Here is a 21,932-nt window from a genome sequence, read left to right on the forward strand (position 1 = left end):
ACAAAAAAGACATGGATATATAACAGAAAATGCATTGAACTTGTTTCAAATTTTGACAACTTAATTATATATATAACTTGTGTCTCTTTGACAAAGCTAATATAACAAATGTTTATTTCTTCATTATAATATTTAGACTGCAAAGAGACACACATAGAAACAATAGCAAATACATTTTAAACAAAACCAGCAAGCTAGCCAGACACATGCAGCTTCTCTCTTCAGTCAAGGCCTTCCTCCAGCCTTAGATATTCAACCTCCGATTCCAGGCAGCCCACCACCAATTCCAGGAAGCCCACCTCCAAATATTCCAGGCAGCCCACCACCGGTTCCAGGAAGCCCAGCTCCGATTCCAGGCAGTCCACCACCGATTCCAGCTGGTAGTCCTCCGATTCCAGGAAGCCCACCTCCGATTCCAGCTGGCAGTCCACCTCCAGTACCAGGAAGTCCACCTCCGGTTCCAGGAAGTCCATCTCCAATCCCACCACCAGCTCCTCCACCAAATCCAGCTCCAGCTCCACCACCAACTCCCCCACCAAACCCTCCACCACCACCACCACCACCTCCGGCTCCCGCACCATTTCCAGTCCCAGCACCAGCTCCCCCTCCGAAACCGGCCCCACCACCTGCACCTCCGCCAATGTCTCCACCACCGCCACCGCCACCGCCACCTCCAAAACCAATTCCTATTTTTTCATCTTCAAGATAACCACCCTTTAAGCTTAGAAGCTTTCTAGCATAGGTGGTGTTCCAAACAAGAGCACCAAGAAGCACCAGAAGAAGAAGAACAAGTTTAGAAGTCATCTTTGCAAGTAATGATAGTAAATTAAGATGACTTCTAATTTGATGAGAAGTGAGGACTCAAATGAGGGTTTATATAGAGACTCAATAAAGCTAATTAAGGACCCCATATAATTAGTGGAGTTGATTGTTTTGAATGTTTTAAATATTACCATCTTCTCATCCATAAACCGTGTTGGAAGTTAATGCAAACAACCGTTGCTTGCTTTTGATACCCCTAAAATAGTCGAGTCTCCAACAACGCTAGCTTAACACTTTCGTCTCTTGGGTAGAGGATAGTTGTGCATTTTTTCTAGTTCACCTTTGGTCTTCTTACATTAACTATATTATTAATACAACACTAATGATTTTCATTTTAAAAATTATTCTTATTATTTGCTAAAATTACAATAAGCTCAAAAAAAATTAAAAACAATATTAAATAAGAGATTAAAAAAATTTAAAAACAATATTAAATAAGAGATTGTGATTTGGTTGTGCACTTGTGTAAGAAAGCCAATAAATTACAAAGTTCAAAAGAAATATATAATGTTTGAACAAGTATTAATATACAATAGAATTTTCAAATTAGAAAAAAGTCCAGAAGGTGAGAGACTGTTGAAAGAAAAAAACTTGAAGTAAATATAAAAATAATTTTTTTGAAAACTTGTATTGATCAATAGAATTAAAGTTATATTTATTAGGTAGTTAATAAAATAAACAAAACATAATAAATACATTAAAAATATATATAATTAATAAATTACTGAAATTGTATATATATATATATATATATATATATATATATATATATAATTAATAGACCTCTTTTTCCATTGGGGGCCTTAAGCTTCTAACTTGTATTACCGACCAGTTGTTTTTATTTGATATTTAATACGGTAAATAAAGATTAATTAATACTTTAAAATGAAATATATAAATAATATAATGAGATGACTTTTATGCATGGGCTTCTTCTCCCATTGGGGACTTCAATTGAAGAATAGAATAGCGCACGGTTGTATTTATTTAGTAATTAATATAATAAACAAATCATAATCAATGCATTAATATATACGAAGTATAATGTATATTTATATAATTAATATGTGAGGACTTTTATGCATGGGCCTCTTCTCCCATTGGGATAGGCAACGGACTTGTACTAACAAATAGAACAACAATTGTATTTATTTCGTAATTAATACAATAAATAAAACATAATCTATACACTAAATATATAAATATAATAAAATATAATTAATATAGTGGGATGAATTTTATGCATGGCCTCTTCTCTCATTGGCAACTTTAGGCTACGACCTAAATTGTTAATTGTCTTTAAGGTTTAGTTGTCCCCGCATGTGTAAATGAGTGTGTATATAGTTTCTTATACTTGAGATATTTAAGAAAGGGTCAAGCGCAGAAAATACCCATAATGTATATTTGTATAGCATTTTCATCCTTTATTTGAAAAAGTTTGTTAATAACTACCTTATTATTTTAACATTGTGCGAAAACACCCGTTAAATAAAAATTTGACATAAAGTAATGATTTAATGCCAATTTTTTCCTTTTACTCTTCCAAAAATGCCAAAGGGAGAGTGTATGTAACGGCCCAAATTTGCATAACCCAGTATGTAGTAACCCAAAACCTAATCCAATATCGAGTCCAAAACGCGGAGATATGAAAAGAGAAAAGGTCTATAAAGATAGAAACTTCCTCTAAGACAACAAAGTGACTTCCTAATAAGTTACTGGACTCAAATAGAAGATGAATGCGGAAGTTAAGGTCAAAACGAACAAAAAACAAAAAAAAAAAACCAAGGGTAAAATTGTCATTTTACCCCATGGTGAAGAAATTTGTCTCCAAACAAGACAAGGGAAGTGTACTCAATCCAACCAAATCAATTCATAAAATCCCAAGAGGTTCTATGATCTTTAGTTATAGTTTCCCAAAAATGATTTCCCGACATTGTCCTACTAAAATGATTTCCCGACACTGTCCCACTAAAATGATAATATCTCTTATTCAGAATGGAATCTAAAAATGGAATCGGTACAATTGGAAAGCTGACTTCAAGACCTTAAAAATGGACTTAAGAATGACCTAATTTGGATTAGAAATGAAAAAGATATGGCTGTTCGAAGTTAGTGCAACAAAGCTGTCCTAAAAATTGAAAAGGGTAGCCTTCAGGAAGGGTCAGTCGGCTAATGGTGAGGGTCAGCCAGCTGGAACTGCACCATCAGTTGACTGACTGCCTTTGTTAGCCGGCTGAAACATGCTCCCGGCCAAAGAATGCTCTGCCCAAGCCAAAAATGGCCTGGAGCTGAAAAACAGGTCCTCCCAAGGTGTTATGGCCACACAAACGACCTATATCAAGTACCTAAGCCCCAATGGTGTCCGAATGGTCAAAAAATATGTTAAGTATAGCCAAAACCTGTCAAAGCATACCGTCCAAACTACGACTAGATCCAAACTAATTCCAAACATGCCCAAATGCTCAAGCATGAAAAATATGTCCAACCTAAATGTCTAAACATGGCAAGGACATTCGTGAATCCAAGAAGTGTGTGAAGCATACATAAGTTTGTACTTGAAGATAAATCCATACATTTAACAAAAAAGGCCTTAAGGCCTAAAGTTTACACTTTTTTGTGAACCAAATACAATTATACATTGTAATCGAATTTACATCATCTCAAGTATGCTTCTCAAGTCAAATACAAAATCCATAACAAGTAAAAAATGGAATAGAAAAGAGTATATACATATTCCCAATATACATCAATGTCTAACACCAAAAAAATGAAAACAAGGCAACGTCCTCAAGAGCGTGCTTCAACCTGAAAGGGGAATCAATGAAGGGGTGAGATCATATAGCTCAGTAGGTCAATGCTAGGTACATACACGTGCTACATTTTCGTGATTCCACAAGTTAAATCCGTGTCAATAATGCAAGGGACATGCTCCCTAATGTCTAATTTTTTGAGAAATCCGTGAAGGATTCATCCTTGTTGACCTTAAGAATTTCAGTCAAGGACAATCTAGATGTTTTGATGATAACAAACCATTAATAGTGTTTAAGGACTAATGTTTACATTGTGTGTTATAGATGATTCACATTCAAAGAATAACCTCAATGAAGCTATAAAGATCATTCCAAGTATTCCATTATTCAAAATCACATCAAGGAAAGAAATGGATACAAAGAAGACATGAAATTGCAAGGAGCCAAATGTGATAAGTGCTCAAATGTGATGCATTTTAGCACCTAAGCTAAGGTATTTTAGTCCATTCATCTATCTTACTTTTCCGTTTTAGTTTTAATTTATGTTTTTGTCTTTTTCAGGTTAATAAGGTTCAAATAGGCTAAAAAGAGCCTATTAGCTCAGTTTTGGAGTTAAGAAGAAAATCCATAATAGTCAGAAAAACTGCACTGTTCAAGTTTCGATCGATTGAAGGAAGTCCCGATCGATCGAAAAAAGCTACAATCGATCAAAATTAAGGCGGTGCCAGCTCAATAAATAAAGTCGCCAGCTGTCAAAATATCTTTGCCACGTCAGCTTCAATCGATCGAAGTAAGTGTTCGATCAATCGAAGCCCTGTTCGATTGATCGAACCCCCCGTTAGCAGTGAGTTGTTTTAATTCTCGAGCGCACCTGAATTCCACCAACTTTTGTAGTTGCGAGTTTGCACCAATCAAAGGCCTTATTTCTGACTTGTTGCCTACTTAAAGAGGCTTGTATTCAAATCAAATGAACCAATTTGTATAGGGTTGACAAATTATTTCTAATTTTAGAAATAGCTCTTAAAAAATTCTCTCTCTAGGTTTTTGGGAGCAAAGCATAGAGGAAAAAGATGGTGCCTGCATTGAAGAAAACCTTTGAGGGTTCTATGACCACTACCACCAGTGGCTAGATCCTTCTCTTAGGGCTAGAAATAGCCCCTAGGCTTGCTTCCTAAACTTAGTATTTTGTAATTTTTGGGGATTTATGTTATAAATGATGTTTTGACCATTAATTTATATAGATCTTGAGTTTCTACATGATTTGTATAGATTAATTCTTCCAATTAATCTTTTATTTCTATCCATATGTCTATGTATGCTAGAATGAATGGTCATGTGCTTGCACTAGGTTTTATGAGTTTGATGCATGTTTATGTGTTGAAATTATAAATCTAGTAATGGTCAAGGTATGATGCTTAATTGATTACTATTGTGGTTTGTTTGATGGATTATGCTTATTTCTTGATGGATTGTGCTACATCCTTAGCTTAATTAGTTTAATTTTCATGTCATTAGCATAGTTGTTGTTTAGTTGCTTTAAATTCCCAGATAGGCAGTGATATGTGACGACCCTAGTTTTTAGGCCAGCGTGTCCTGTGATGAACCGTAAGGATGATCCGATAACGGATCCGAATGCGGAAGTGAAAACAGAAAACAAGACTCTAAGAAGTCAAAGTGACCTTCTATGAGGTCGTGGAACTCAACAAGAACTGATGCGGAAGCAAAAGATCGAAAATATGACAAATAAGCCCCTAGGGGCAAAATAATCATTTCTGAAAACTATAGATTCGGGTGCCACCGAGCACACCGCTGGAAGGACAACAAAAAACTAATCAAGATGGACTCAAGAATCGCATGATTCGGAGTCCGAACGAAGGATAAACGGCATGACAAAGAAAAACGAGCACTTAAAGCAAAAAGGGTAAACTGGTAATTATTCAGGAGGAACTGGGTGCAACCGAGCACACCGTTGGAAAGACAGCGAAAAATTAGTCAAGTTCAAAAAAAAATTCACTTGAATCGGAGTCCGGACGAAGGAGAAAAGCTCAAAAGAAGAATTGACGTCGCGGCGGCCCGATGAGGGGCCATGCGCACACGGCGCCCATACGCGAGCCCACCAGCGTGCATGCTGGCGCCCAAAGACATGGCTGGTGGCAGCCCTTGGCTGCTGCTACATTTTTTTTTATCTGCCCAGAACTGAGGCTTGAAACGGAGGTCAAGACGGGTTTTTCTGGAAAAACATGAAGAAGAAACCCCCCCTAAAATCGAGTTTTCTACCCGACAGCGTGGACAGAATCGAAAAAAACTCACTGTGAAATTCCCAAAATGCCCCTAGATCAGAACTGAACAAGAGGGTCATAAAGCTGCTAAATCAAAACTGGAAGCTGAAACTTCACGAGGGATTTCCAGTACCAAGACGACATTTTCTGGAAAAACACGAAAAAGAAACCCCTCCCTAAAATCACGTTTTCTAAGCGACCATGTCGAAAGAAGAAAATAAAACTAAGGTGAAAGGTCCATAATGCCCCTAGATCAGAATATGCAAAAAAAATGCGAAATGAATTCACAAGAGGCTCAAAACACAAACGATGAGGTTTTGCCCGGAAACAACTATGCACACAAACGTAACTTACCTATTTAGACACGCTACAATGGTCCATGGCTTAAAAATATATCCGATGCAAAATCCGACCCCCCAATGGGCAAAAAGGCAAAAGTGGACTTGGAATGGAAAACATGGAATCCAAAAATGCAAAATGGGATCAAATGACCTTTTGGCCCTTGGCCACACTTCATAAAAGATTAATAAGACCCTATAAAAGAATGAAAATGGAATTCCCACACCCGATGCAACCGTGGTGAAGCAATGACTTGCGATTTTTCAAGTTTTTCATAATATTTCATGAAGTTAAAAAGTTGCATAGAATACAATATACATGTCATTGGCCTCTGGCCTCATCTCATACATATCAAATACATTGAAAGGAGTGTGCTTAAGTACACATTACATACATGGAATGAAACATATATATTTTGACATATAAGTCTACAAAATGACATTTCATGCTAACATTTGCATGAAATGGAAACTTGAAAGCTACTCGACATCCAAGGAATTCTAGGCTTCACGAACCAAGTCTTTGTACCTGAAATATGCCCCAGTATCGTAGGGGTGAGTAACATAAAGCTACTCGTAGGAGATGAGCATGCATCGACCTAGCATTTTACAAATTTATCACCTTAAGGTGAAACATGTTAAAGGGGCTCATGCCACCTAACGTCTATGTCCAAGTGAGACTCGGGGAGCATCCTAAGCTACCTTAGAGTCTAAGCAACAAGAATCATGATATACATACGTGTATGAAACGAATCATGGTTGGGATAATCCAAAGAACACGACAAGAAGAATGCTTGAGCATAGATTAACATGAATTGCATTTTTAATACAATTAAACTAGGTTTAGAGTAATCTATACAACATGACGAAAGCATATTTGAATACAAGTTAACAAGAATCACATTATCCATGCAATTCAACAACAAAAGAGCATGTTATACAATGCAACAAGGTTTAAGTTCTCAAAGCCATTAACTTATAATCTAAAGCACAAAATAACAGTAGTGGTTCATGTCACCTAACGCCTATGTTATAAATGAATCAATAGGATCAATCCTAAGCTTTATTAGAACGTCAAAACACGATTTTCAATATCGATGCAATTTAACCAACATTGGAACTTCCAATACAAAGCATAAAGCACAATTTCGCACAGTTAACATCCTGTAACTTAAAATGGAACGATAAATAAGAAACAACAAGTTACAACATCATCTAGTTATCAACTTGAAAATGAAATGCGAAATCAAACAAAGTGGATACTCAGACGTCATGCCGGATCAGACCGACAACATAGTTACTTTAGGGTTACTAGCCCATGGGTAACCTCCCTATATGCGCACTAGACTATATATAGAGGGATTATCCCCCGTACTAGAACCACGTCCTAGCCATAGTCAAATAACGACATCCCCAAGTTTTCAAAATCAACAAGTTGTGCAACAACGCATATATCAACAGGAATATGCAAGATAATCAACTATCTACTAAGCACAACCAAATTTGAAAACCTATACAATACATGCTCTAAATCCACAACTAATATAATATGATAAATGTCGAATCTCCAGTGTGCGATTTGTTACACGTTATGCATGAGAAAGATGTTAAACACGAAGTATGCAAATCATTATACAAGGCAACAATATATTCAATAAGGAAAACATATTCTTATGAATACAAACATAGCAACTATGTTATCCAATGTTCAAAATATAACCAAATGAATATACAACAAGTCCAAGTCCATGATTTGAATATAGAAACCACTTCTAAAACACAACTAGATCATGGAGCAAATTGATAGAATTTAAATAGATAAACACAATTAAATTCTCTAGATTTCCGATTCAATTTCAATAACCTCAATTTAATACATGTTAAAGGGCATGGCAAGGTCACCACCTATATCCATTCTAAAACTCAATAAGGTTGTTAGAACAACAAAGTAGAACTTTAATTAAATCATGCTAATTTAAATCCCAAGGTTCTAAAACAACTTCAGATAGTCCCAATTTAATATATACTAGTAAACAAGTCATGGCCAATACAATTATCAAGTTAAAACCTTAATTAAACTATTGGGACCACAAAATAGATTTTAATTAATTCTTTTAATTAAGATCTCTAGATTTTCAAACTTAACCAAATGCTCTCAATTTAACATATCTTAGAGAATATGCCAAAGACTAATGTAATATCATATTACAAGTTTATTTCATTCAATTTAAGACCATGTGACTTAACCTTTCACTAAAGTTAAATATAAATTAAAAGTTGCAATTCTCATGCAATTAATCCCAATTTAATATATGTGAACAACCACACCAAAGCTTAATTTTCTAGCATGCCACAATTCAATTCCAAGTTGTATATCACCATAAGGATTAAATCTTAAACAAGGAATTTAATTAAATGAAAGGTTTGAAAACCTAACCGAATATTCTAAATCAAACATATGTGAAGCTATATGGCATGTAAGTTAAGAATATCAAGTCGGAATTTAAATAGAGTGAATAGTGCACTCGGGGCAAATTAATTAATCAAATTAATTAATAATTACTAATTTTCAAAACACCTCCAATTACTTTCAAATTCAACTATGTTGGAGAGCATGCAAAGGCCTAATTTAATATGCTAACACATATTGATTTTAAGCTAGTTAAGGCTAGGTGAATTAATCTTTCACCTAAGATAAATATTAAATAAAATCTTTAATACTTATTCAAATGTTCTAATTTTAATACACGACAATGAGCATATCAAGGGGCAATATAAAATCATGCTACATGTTTAAACCAAGTCATGAGCAACCGGGAAAATTAGATCCCGCACAAGAAAAATAAATAATAAAATCTCTAGATTTTATATTTAATCATGCAAACAAGTAGTATAAGCATCACAAGCATGCTATATAACAAGAATTTAAACCTAGAACATCTCCTACCTCAATTTGAGATGAAAATCTCAAAAGCCATCAAAATGGAACGGCTCCGAATCCGACGAAACTACTAGGTTTTGTCGGGGACAACGCCGTGAACATAACCCCCATGAAAGCCCCATCAAAATCATAACTTGAACTCAAAACCAAACTCAAGAAATGGTCAAAACTGAATTCTAATAAGGGGGAAAGGTAGAGCACGGCGAGGGGAACAACAAACGTTAAGGCCGAAGACTTTCCATCAAGGAAAAGTGAACCAAAAGAGGAGAGAGAAGATTGCAGCACCCCTTGGGCTGCCATGGGAGCTCCAAGTCCTGCATGAAGAGGGGAGAAGATGAAAAATAAAATATCTCACCCCCCTTTTATAGAAATCTCAAAAAGTGCCCCGAACGAGCCCTACCGGGTCCGAAAAAGTAAAATTTGAGCAGACGCGCTCAAATGGCAAAACTTTGTGAACGAAAAAGATTCAAAATGATAAAATATGAACAATGGAAGAAACGGAATTAAAAACTGAGTCCCGACCAGAAAGTTATACCCAAAACAAGTTTGGCGAAAACTAGGGCCAGAAACCCTGAAACTGGAAAACATTGACCAGGAGGAAATTCCAAGAGTACATAACTCGACAAAATGTGAAAATGAATCCCGTACGAGGATCCAGGCTCAAAACAAGACATTTTGCAATTACTTTCATTAATTACACAATGGCCCCTCCAAAAAGTGAAAACTACACTTATGGCCCAGAATGAAAATATCTTCTAAAAATATTTTCTTAAAAACCCCTGAAATAAAATATCTTCAAAATATATTTACAAAAAACACCCCAAGAAAAGAAAATAATTTCAAAGAACTTTGCATTCATGCCCCTATGGACACTAGGAGCAACTAGAGTACTTTCTTTCAAAAGTAAAGATATGTATTTCGAGGAAACCACTCAAGATGAAGGCACATGAAGTCAAAAACCAACTCCGAGCATGAGAAGTGAGGTTGTGCCAACAATGTGACAAATGGGGAAAAGACAGAATAGTGAAAAAAGACGAAACAGGGAAAAGGACGAAAGATGCATAGTGTCCGAAAAGTGAAAATGCAGAAATGACTCGGTCCTCAAAGGAAGTTGTCAATTCACATGAAAGAGTCTCAGAAACCAATTCTAAACACTCGAGATGACACTAAGCGACACGAAACAGAGCTCAGAAAAGAAAATTAAACGAAAAAAATTCATTTGTAAAATTTCAAGAAAAAGGAAAGGGAGGCAAATGACCGGGTCGTTACATGATAAGTGCCGAATATTGCATATTCAAGCGCTCTTAATTGCATTAGTTAAGCCCATTATTTGACCTTTGTATATAGATTATCTTTATTTTTGTATTTTTGTGTTTTTGCATGTTTAATTGTTAAAAAGAAATAAAAATAAGGTTTTAAGGGTTTTTGAAGAATAAGTCATATCGGGCCTAAATATCAAGTGGTTTTCAAGAAGAGATGGCCCAAATATGCAATGGATATAGTCAGCACTGCAGAAGATAACAAGAAGCCCAAGTATTAACACCTCGCATCTGGACACAGGACCTCATGTTTGGAGGCCAGGCAGCTACACCTCACATCCAGATGCCATGTTTCGTGTCCGGACGCAAGCCTACGGGCCCCCATTTTGAATAAGTCAAAGTTTGTTCCATTTTAAATGAGAATTTGAATTTTGATGAGTTGGGTTGTTTTGAAACTCATTTTGGAATTAAAAGGGGGTAGAGGCTTGAATTTAATTAGTTAGTTTTGGATTTTAAAAAGATATAGAGAGGGAGAGGATTTTCCTTATGGTTTAATGCTGAGTTTTGCAACAATGGGGCTGTAAGGGAAATCTTGCTCTTATTCAATCCTTGAAGTTACTAGTATGTCCATGAGGAACTAACTCCCTTCCTAGGTAGTTGATGTAACCTAAACCAAGTAAATACGTTGTAATTGCTATTTCAATTTGGGGATTCATCTTGTGTATATTTGATTTCAAAAATTAGAAGTTGTTTACATTGAATTGATGTGTTTTTACATTGAATTAATGTATGCGATTTTCATTTGAATATATAGTTATGTTAACATGTTTATCTTGTCTTAGAAATCATATTGACACAATTATGCACTTGATTTCCTATAGTGACAATGGAAATGAATTTATGAAATGGTTATATTGGCATATAATTGAGAATTTATATAGATTATACTTAAGGAAGATGGACCATACTACATCTTTAGATTAATTTAGTTAGGTAGATGATCCATACCAACTGAAGATAATTTATGATACATAATTGATTTCATGTGCTGCATCATATAATTGAAGGACCTTGATAGACCATGCCCAGGGAAGATGGTTTATACCACAACCTAATTTAGGTGGATGAACCATGCCAACCAAAGATGGGTTATGCTTAGTCCTAAAATGTACGATTTTCTTGAAGATGTTGTGGTTGTTTTATACTTCTACACATCATTTTATATACATAGTTGTTTATCCCCAAGTTGAGTGCAAGTTAACATGTTTATGAGGTTGAGGTGAAGTCAATTCCCTAGCCTTCTCTCTATAAGTTTAATCTATTTTATTCATTCTATTTATTATTTTTATGCAATTTTAATTCATAGTTTAAGTGACAAACCAATCAAACTATCATCATCAAACTTAAAAGTAATTTTATAATTTTAGTTGCCATAAACTAGCAATCCTTGTGGTTTGACAACCCCTTATTATAGCATTATTCTATATTGATATATGTGCTATTGTTATAAGTGGTATTTTTAAAGTGGTACACATTTGTAGCTATCTACTTTTGGCGCCATTGCCGGGGATTGCATACTATTTTGTAATCATAGTTTAAAAATTGCTTTGTGTTTGATTGTATATATATTTTTATGTTTTTAATGTTTTTGTGTTACTAAGGACTAAAGACTTTCCAGGTGATTTAATTGCAAAATTTGAAGTCTTAAGGACTTTGGGTAAGTTTTTGAAGTTTCTAGTTTATTCATTATTTGGCCCTTGTCGAGGCTATTGCAATTTCCTTTTTTATTCAAAGCATAGGTCCTTGTCGTGGCCAATTTAATTTGTTTTCATTATTGTTGAATTGAGGAGAAAGGGATCAATGTATGTGGATGTATTGTGAAGGGTTGTTGTGATTGTTGTGTTTGTTAGTTGATGGTAAGCCGTAGGTCATCGTCTATATCACATCTTGAGGAACTAATTTATATTGCTTTACTTGAAAGAACTCTTAGGCAATAAATAAGGAACCTTAGAGATCCCAAAACTATAAGAGAACTTGAAATTGAAGTAGACAATATGGCTGATGAATAAGACAATCTCGAACAAGCTAATCTCGGAAATGTTAGAGTTAAAAATCCTAGAGCTGAAAATGAAAATTTAGCCACAATAACTCTAAGGGATCACTTTGTACCCTCTATGTATGCATCTCCATCATGCATTGTCATGCCCAATGTTGAGGCTTATCATTATGAGATCAAATCTATCACAATTTAAATGTTTCTAACATATCATGGGTTTGATAATGAGGATCCTTACAAACATCTTGATGAGTTTTTGGAAATCGGTTCCGCCATCAATATGAGGGACTTCCCCCAAGATGTAGAATAACCAAAGTAGGTCATGCCACCTAACGTCTATGTTCCAAATGAATCTATAGGATCATTCCTAAACCACATTTGAACATATAAGGCATAATGTACTTAACAACATCAAAGTTCACAATGATTCACTAAAATCATAAAACATAAATGCGCTTAACAACATCAAAATGATTCACTAAAATCATAAAACATAGATGTACTTAACAACATCAAAATAATTCATTAAAATCATAAACATGGATGTACTTAACAACATCAAATTCACCAATAACCAAAACCACAAGTTACAATATGAACATGATTGCTAACTTAGAATTGAATGCGAAAACAAATAGTGGAAGACTTGGACAACACGCTCGGAATTCTGCCGAGACCTTAATAGTTATTCCGGGCACTAACCCGCAAGGAAAACCACCCTAAGTGCGCACTATCTCAATTAGGGAGAACTCATACCTCCCGCACTAGAGCCAAACTCTAGCTATGTCACATGTAACAACAATGTCCCAAGAGAATCCAAAATATACCAAATAAGTTCACAACTTATACTTAATTTATATAATGCACGAAATCACCTTCCATGCATAAGTAGGTTGAAACCACATAATCCATGTCTTAGGATTCAAATTCTAAAATGGCATACATAATGTCAACATGAAGTGTACAATTCATTACATAAGTCAATCATATATTCAATATTGGAAACAAGTTCTCATGAATATAAATTTAACAACAATGCTCTTCAATGCTTAAAACATAATCGAGCGAATACTCAACAAGTCCAAATCCAGATCTCAACATAGAAGCAACTTCTAAAACATGATTAAATCCATGGATAAACAATATAGAATTTAATTAAATCAAAATAATTAAACTCTCTAGATTTCACATCACTTCCAAATGGCTTCAATTTAATATATGTTAAAGAACAAATTATAGTCATTACATATATGCATTCAAAAGCTTAATTAGGCCAATGAAACCACAAAATAGATTTTAATTAATTCATTTAATTAAAGTCTCTAGAATTTCAAACTCAACCAAATGCTCTCAATTTAAAGTATGTTAAAGAATATGCCAAGGCTTAATTTAAAAGCATAACACAAGTTCATTTCATGTAAAGTATGGCCATGGGAATTAATCTTTCACAAAGAAAAATATTAAATAAAAGATGCAACTTTTATTCAAATAATCCCAATTAAATATATGTTAACAAACATATTAAAACTAAGCTTTCTAGCATGCCACAATTCAAATCCAAGTTATACATCATCATGAAAATTTAATCTTATACAAAGAATTAAATATTACTAACTTTCTAGATTTGATACAAGGCATACATATAGGTTGTATAATCATGGGAAACACATAATACAACACTCAATTAATCCTAAAACATTCCCTACCTCCATTTGAGAATAAATCTAAAATCCCCACCAAAATGAATGTGCTCCGAATCTTACGAAACTTCTATGTTTTGTCGGGGACAACACCATGAACATAACACCCAAGAAAGCCCCGTCAAATTCACATCTTGACTTCAAACCCGAACTCAAGAAATGACCAAAACTGAATTCTAATAAGGGGGAATGGAAGAGCACATCGAGGGGAACAATAAACATAAAGGTACTACACCTTTTCAACCAAGGGACGTGGCCGGAAAAGAAGAAAGAAGCATGGCAGCCATGCCATGGGATCCGGCCAAGAGAGAGGAGAGAGAGAAAATATTTGATTTCTCTTGTCTCACATCTTATTTATAAAAAAACCCTAAAAGTGTCCCGAACGGGTCCTGCCGGGTCCGGAAAAGTGGAATTTGAGCAGACGCTCTCAAACAGCAAAACTCTATGAACAAAAAAGATTCAAAATGAGAAAATATGAATAACGGAAGAAATAGCGTCAAAAATTGAATCCCGAGCAGAAAGTTATGCCCCAAACAAGTTTGGGGCCAGAAACCCTAAAACTGGAGAAAAACAAGCAGAATGAAATTCCAAGAGTACGCAACTCGACGAAAAGTGGAAATGAATCCCATACTAGGATCCAGGCTCAAAACAAGACATTTAGTAATAACTTTCATTAATTACACAATGGCCCCTCCAAAAAGTAAAAATTGTACTAATGGCCCAGAATGAAAATATCTTCCAAAAATATTTTCTTAAAAATCCCTGAAATAAAATATCTTCAAAAGATATTTACGAAAAATACCCCAAGAAAAGAAAAATTCCCAAAGAACTTTGCATCCATGCCCCTATGGACACCGGGAGCAACTAGAGTACTTTCTTGCAAAAGTAAAGATACGTATTTCATGGAAACCACTCAAGATGAAGATATGTGAAGTCAAAAACCAACTCCGAACCCAAGAAGTGTGGTTATGCCAACAAAGTGACAAACAGGGAAAAGACAAAATAGGGAAAAGACAAAATAGTGAATAGTGTCAAAAAACAAAAAAAATGTGGAAATGACTTGGTCCTCAAAGGAAGTTGTCATTCCGAATAAAAGAGTCTCGAAAATTACTCCAGAGTACTCGAGATGACACAAAGCGATGTGAAAGTGAACTCAGAAAAGAAAAGATCAACGAAAAAAAAATAAATAAATAAAAAATAAAAAAAAATATCCGTGAAAATCTGAGAAAGGGAAATGAAGGAAAATGACCGGGTTATTACAACCTTCCCACCTTAAAGGGAGTTCGTTTCCGAAATCCAGCCCCAAACAAAACAAAAGGCGAAACCAGGATAACTACGGAGTACATCTCCGAGTACCCCACACAACACACCACACCAGCGACCTCAAAGCTGAAAGGAACACACAAACCAGTGTCATCTGCACCCACGTGCTCATGACAAGACAACCTCTCAAAGGAAAAGTAACTACATGGCCACACGACAAGTCTGAACTCACACACGAAACCCAAAGTCAGACAAAAGAATGGAAAACAACAACCGTAAACGTCCCTCCTTACAAACCATCATAAGGAACCAAAAACAACCACCAAAAGAACTCCAAGATAACCACATATCGAATCAAGGTACTGAACAAAGACGACATGGCAGTACGAATAGCGACCAAAACCCGCCCACAGCATACTCAAATGTGTGGTAGCAATGACAGTACCTAGTGCCCGCTCACACCTACTCGTCAGTAAGGTAGCATCGACGGCAACTAGTACTCGCCCACAACACCCAACTTTGTACGGTAGCTTGACAGTATAAGGCACTAGTTCATAACCTGGCCCCCACTAGGTCTACCCATGAAACCTCTCGATACAAATGACATTAATAACGCAAAACGATCATGGCCAAAAGCAATGTGGAAACTAGGCATCTACGAGAGTTGGAATATGGTCCAAAGATGTTCTAGACCATCCTGGCCAATCCCAAACTCTAACAACAATGTCATAAGCACCATTATGCTTAAGGCCTCAAATCCTCAACACAATAATCAATAACTCTAACGTCTCAAAATTCTCTTATTAATAACATCAATTGAGAATCCAAAACCTAACAAGCAAATCAAAACCTCCAGAAATCAAAACGAACCTCACCACAAGACATTTCATCGAAAGTCCTATATTTCTCCCTGAAACAGATCAACTACAATACCAATCACCACGATCAAACATCAGATCCACATCCCTATCACGGATAACTAAATCCTCAAAATACAAGTTTACCAAGTGGCACACACATCAAAATCTCGATAAACAAGGTCACAAAAATGAGTCTCTCAAAACCGTACTTGGAAACACCAAGCTAAATCAAAATTCCTCAATTTTGATCCACAACCAATCATCTGAACTACCATTCCTCAAAACCAGGCCTAGTCATAACTTGAACGGTAAACTCCACAAACAAGCTATATCCAACAGCGATCCTCCAAAATTCCTCCTAAGAGTCAACCACATCCAGGTTTCCAAAACGGAAACAAGTCTACAAAAGACATTTTCAAAAGAGCATCGAGCTTACCTCAGGGATCAAACAAATCCTCGATGGTACGGACACAAGTCCCCATAAAATGATCTCACACCAATCAACTCACTCTGAGCACTACAACCGTCAACAACCACAGCAGAAACTCCCCAACGGAAGACACGAAAGAAAAGGAACCACTAGTCCTAAAAAGGACAACACCACAACTCCATCTCTGAAATGAAAGACAACAAAGTCAAAGACTTCACCCCCTACATGGAAGTAAGTTAACCAAAATCCATCAAATCCTCACCAAGGACTCAAGACAACGATAGTGATCCTCACGGACCAAACAACCCCAAAACAGTGCACAACGCAATGAAGAAAAGAGACTCACTCCTTATGAGGTCCCTAATACGAACCAGAAAAGAGAAGAAACCCTATACTCCCATAAGTGTCAATATGACAACAACGAAAATGAAGCATCCTTCCTACCTTAGGGAAGTAGAAAGCTAAAAAAAAAACAAATGTGACAACTCCTCTACAAGGAATTTCATAACGAACCCTTATAGAATCCCACATACACACTACGTGCAACCGAGGGAAGAACGAAAGGGAAACCAAACCTTGAAGTCATGCATATGACAAGGAAATGCAACTACCAAGAAGTAAATCTACTCACATAGATAAAAATCAAAGGTACATGTAACACGTCTCCACGTAAGCACAAAAACATGTCACTAAAGCACAATAACAATATGGCATCTCTAAGCATATAAAGAAGGCATGTTAATGCCACACAACAAAAAGGCAAATGTAGATAGACCTCCACCTACTCATGTATCATAATATCATAGTCAAACTACTAACATAGTAGAAAACGGAACTGCATAAGACAAAATGATGCAATAATGAACCCTATGGACATTGTGTCTTAGAGTGTATAGGTAAAAGGAAGGACAATTCCTCGCCATAAACTGACTCCAAAAAATCAGTGCGACAACAACCTGTCTCAAAACAAACGTGAGCCCTTACCACAATGGTAAGACTCTAACAATCCATCTCCGAATCTAGAGGTGACACTATAAGTGACACTAATAATGCAATGCTCTCTCTACCCGAAACATCAATCAATCGACTTGATCCCAAGAGTGTCATCACGCAAGGAGAACTCCAAAGAAAATGGCAACTATGGCCATACCAGCAACAACCAAATCAATCACCACTAGTGACCTCCAAAACAACTATCATCATTATTGGCCAAAAGGACAACGCCTATCAAAACAAAAACCATCCCTGATTCCATCTGAACTACACTTGTAACTAGCCAGTACGGTAGCATGACAGTGCCATGCATTCACCCACAAACGTACCCGCCCACGGAAAATGCAAGTTCTAGAGGAATCATTACGAACAATCAAGGATCCTAAGAGGTCCATAACCTCATCATGGCCCAAAACCAACCAATTCAGCACTACGGCAACACCAAATGACTCACTCACGAGAGCCTAAACAAAAGGTGACCATCCACCTACTTCAAAACCAATGCTAGGTCGACAATAACCACCATTACCACGAAACTGGGACTACAATCACCATCAACCTCAACTCGTGCCTCAATGACCAATCCCGTATCATGCCAAATATGCAACTCAATTATGCATAAACGAATCTAATCTAGCATACATCAAATGTCATGCTCTTTACATTAGAATAAAATCATGCTTAAACAAATGGCGTACTACATACACCACATAAGCACATAAACATGTTATCAAACCAAAACATGTTATCATGAAGCTTATAAACACATAGAGCATGGCAACAAAAGCATGATATGCACCCAAAACCCTTCGTCCAAGGTATTTAAACCAATGAGCTTTGATACCACTTGTGACGGCCCAAGTTTTTCAACCCGGTGCGTTAGTGATGAACTAAAAGTTGACCCAGTAACGAGTCTGAAATGGGGAAGCAAAAGGTGAAACCAAAGTATTTAGAGATATAAACCCTCTCTAAGACACTAATGTAACCTTTCATGAAGTCACGAAGCTCAAAGAAAACAAAACCGGAAACAAAAGGTCAAAACGGGCAAATCTGTGAACCAAGGGCAAAATGGTCAATTCATAAATAAAAAGAGAAATTTGACTAAAAATAAGTCAAACAAGGTGAAAACAACCCAAAATAATCATTTCACAACATTCGAAGAGGTTATATGAACATTGGATAAGAATCCCAAAGTTGAAGTGAAAACTAACACTACTTCACTAAAACATGAATAACTCCCACTGTGATTGGAATCTAAGAATGGCATTGGTACCATTGGAAATCTGACTCAAAATCCAAGAATTTAGGCTTAAGAATCACCCCATTTGGACTTAAAACAAAGGAGTTATGCCCATTCAAAGTCGTAAGAACAGTGCTGAAACAGAATTGAAGCTATGCTCGGGGTCTACCTATTCAGTCGAACGAAATGAGCCATTGGACAACCGAAATGAACAAAATTTATTCTGAAAACATGTTTTTGAGGTGTGGTTACTTCGGTAGACCGAAATGAACCATCGGTCGACCAAAATAAGCCATCGATCGACTGAAATAGCCCTGAACAGTAGAAATGGCTACTGGAAATGAATTTTTACTGTGCCTTGATGATTCCAAATGCCATCGGTCGACCAAAATGAAGTTTTGGATGACCAAAACACCACAAAAACCTGCTATAAGACTTGCTATGATCAAGAATTGTTGAGACTTCACCCAAGTCTCAAACCCCAACATGAATATGAACCAAAAACATGTTTTTAAGCTATTTAAGCATGCTCGCAAGTGTACTTTATATATTGAAATGTATTACAATGGCCTATGGCCTCATTATATGACATTTACTCAATTTCACATGCCAAACCTCAAAGTTGGAAAAGTTTACATTTCAAAGGCAAAACTTGGAATTTAAGTACATACACTTGAAATTTAAAGTCTATGGCCCTTGACCTCATGTCGTACATATCAAATACATTAAAAGGAGTGTACTTATGTACACTTTACATGATTAGAATCAAATATACATGTTTTTGACATATAAAGCTACAATGGCATTTCAAGCCCAACTTCACAAAATGGAAACCTTCAACTCCACAGATCATCCAAGCATAATAAGAGTCTTAACTTTAATTCCAGTGCCTGAAAATTGTCCCCACTACGTGGGTGAGTAACATAAAGCTACTCGTAAGAAATGAGCATGCATCGACCTACGTTTTAAAATTTCATCACCTTAAGGTGAAACATGTTAAAGGGCTTATGCCACATAACGTCTATATCAAAATGAGACTCAGGGAGCATCCTAAGCTACCCTAGATCATTTCTAGTGTAAATCACATTATTCATGCAATTCAAAAACATAAGAATATGTTATACAAAGCAAAAAGATGTAGATTCTCAAAGTTATCAACTTGCAATCTAAAATGCTAGAATAACCAAAGTGGGTCATGCCACCTAACGTCTATGTTCCAAATGAACCTATAGGATAATTCCTAAACCACATTTGAACATATAAGGCATAATGTACTTAACAACATCAAAGTTCACAATGATTCACTAAAATCATAAAACATAGATGCCCTTAACAACATCAAAATGATTCACTAAAATCATAAAGCATAGATGCACTTAACAACATCAAAATGATTCATTAAAATCATAAACATGGATGTACTTAACAACATCAAAATCACTAATAACCAAAACCACAAGTTATAATATGAACATGATTGTTAACTTGGAATTGAATGCGAAAACAAATAGTGGAAGACTTGGACATCACGCTCGGAATTCTGTCGAGACCTCAATGGTTATTCTGGGCACTAACCCACAGGGAAAACCACCCTAAGTGCGCACTATCTCATTTGGGGAGAACTCATTCCTCTCGCACTAGAGCGAAACTCTAGCTATGTAACATGTAACAACAATGTCCCAAGATAATCCAAAATATACCAAATAAGTTCACAACTTATACTTAATTTATATAATGCATGAAATCACCTTCCATGCACAAGTATGTTGAAACCACACAATCCATGTCTTAGGATTCAAATTCTAAAATGGCATACATAATGTCAAGACGAAGTGTACAATTCATTACACAAGTCAATCATATATTCAATATTGGAAACAAGTTCTCATGAATATAAATTTAAAAATAATGCTCTTCAATGCTTAAAAGATAATCGAGTGAATACTCAACAAGTCCAAATCCATAATCACAACATATAAGCAACTTCTAAAACATGAATAAATCCATGGATAAACAAGATAGAATTTAATTAAATCAAAATAATTAAACTCTCTAGATTTCACATCATTTCCAAATGGCCTCAATTTAATATATGTTAAATAACAAATCATGGTCATTACATATATGCATTCAAAAGCTTAATTAGGCCAATGAAACCACAAAATAGATTTTAATTAATTCATTTAATTAAAGTCTCTAGAATTTCAAACTCAACCAAATGCTCTCAATTTAAAGTATGTTAATGAACATGCCAAGACTTAATTTAAAAGCATAACACAAGTTCATTTCATGTAAAGTATGGCCATGGGAATTAATCTTTCACAAAGAAAAATATTAAATGAAAGATGCAACTTTTATTCAAATAATCCCAATTAAATATATGTTAAAAAACATATTAAAACTAAGCTTTCTAGCATGCCACAATTCAAATCCAAGTTATATATCATCATGAAAATTAAATCTTATAAAAAGAATTAAATATTGCTGACTTTCTAAATTTGATACAAGGCATACATACAGGTTGTATAATCATGAGAAATATATAATACAACACTCAATTAATCCTAAAACATTCCCTACCTCCATTTGAGATGAAATCTCAAATCCCCACCAAAATGAATATGCTCTGAATCTTACGAATCTTCTAGGTTTTGTCGGGGACAACACCGTGAACATAACACCTAAGGAAGCCCCATCAAATTCACATCTTGAGTTCAAACCCGAACTCAAGAAATGGCCAAAACTGAATTATAATAAGGGGGAATGGAAAAGCACGTCGAGGGGAACAATAAACATAAAGGTACTACACCTTTTCAACCAAGGGAAGTGGCTGGAAAAGAAGAGAGAAGCATGGCAGCCACGGCTGCCATAAGATCTGGCCAAGAGAGAAGAGAGAGAGAAAATATTTGATTTCTCTTGTCTCACACCTTATTTATAGAAAAACCCTAAAAGTGCCCCGAATGGGTCCCGCCGGGTCCGAAAAAGTGGAATTTGAGCAGAC

The 21,932-nt window shown here is 35.8% G+C and overlaps 1 protein-coding gene across 1 annotated transcript; it reads right to left on the minus strand.

Annotated features, from left to right (window-relative positions):
• Positions 1-252: 252 nt before the first annotated feature.
• Positions 253-804, minus strand: LOC132313837 (glycine-rich protein 5-like). Its single transcript, XM_059812781.1, has one exon. The coding sequence runs from the start codon at positions 802-804 to the stop codon at positions 253-255; it is 552 nt and encodes a 183-aa protein (XP_059668764.1).
• Positions 805-21,932: the final 21,128 nt, after the last annotated feature.

This window comes from Cornus florida, unplaced genomic scaffold (genome assembly GCF_030987335.1).
Source record: "Cornus florida cultivar Cherokee Brave unplaced genomic scaffold, ASM3098733v1 CherokeeBrave_3.0.0_Hap2_Chr06, whole genome shotgun sequence".
Lineage (NCBI taxonomy): Eukaryota > Viridiplantae > Streptophyta > Magnoliopsida > Cornales > Cornaceae > Cornus > Cornus florida.

Excerpts from the sequence above, each read along its gene's own strand:
- LOC132313837 (XM_059812781.1), bottom strand. The coding sequence starts at position 804 with ATGACTTCTAAACTTGTTCTTCTTCTTCTGGTGCTTCTTGGTGCTCTT.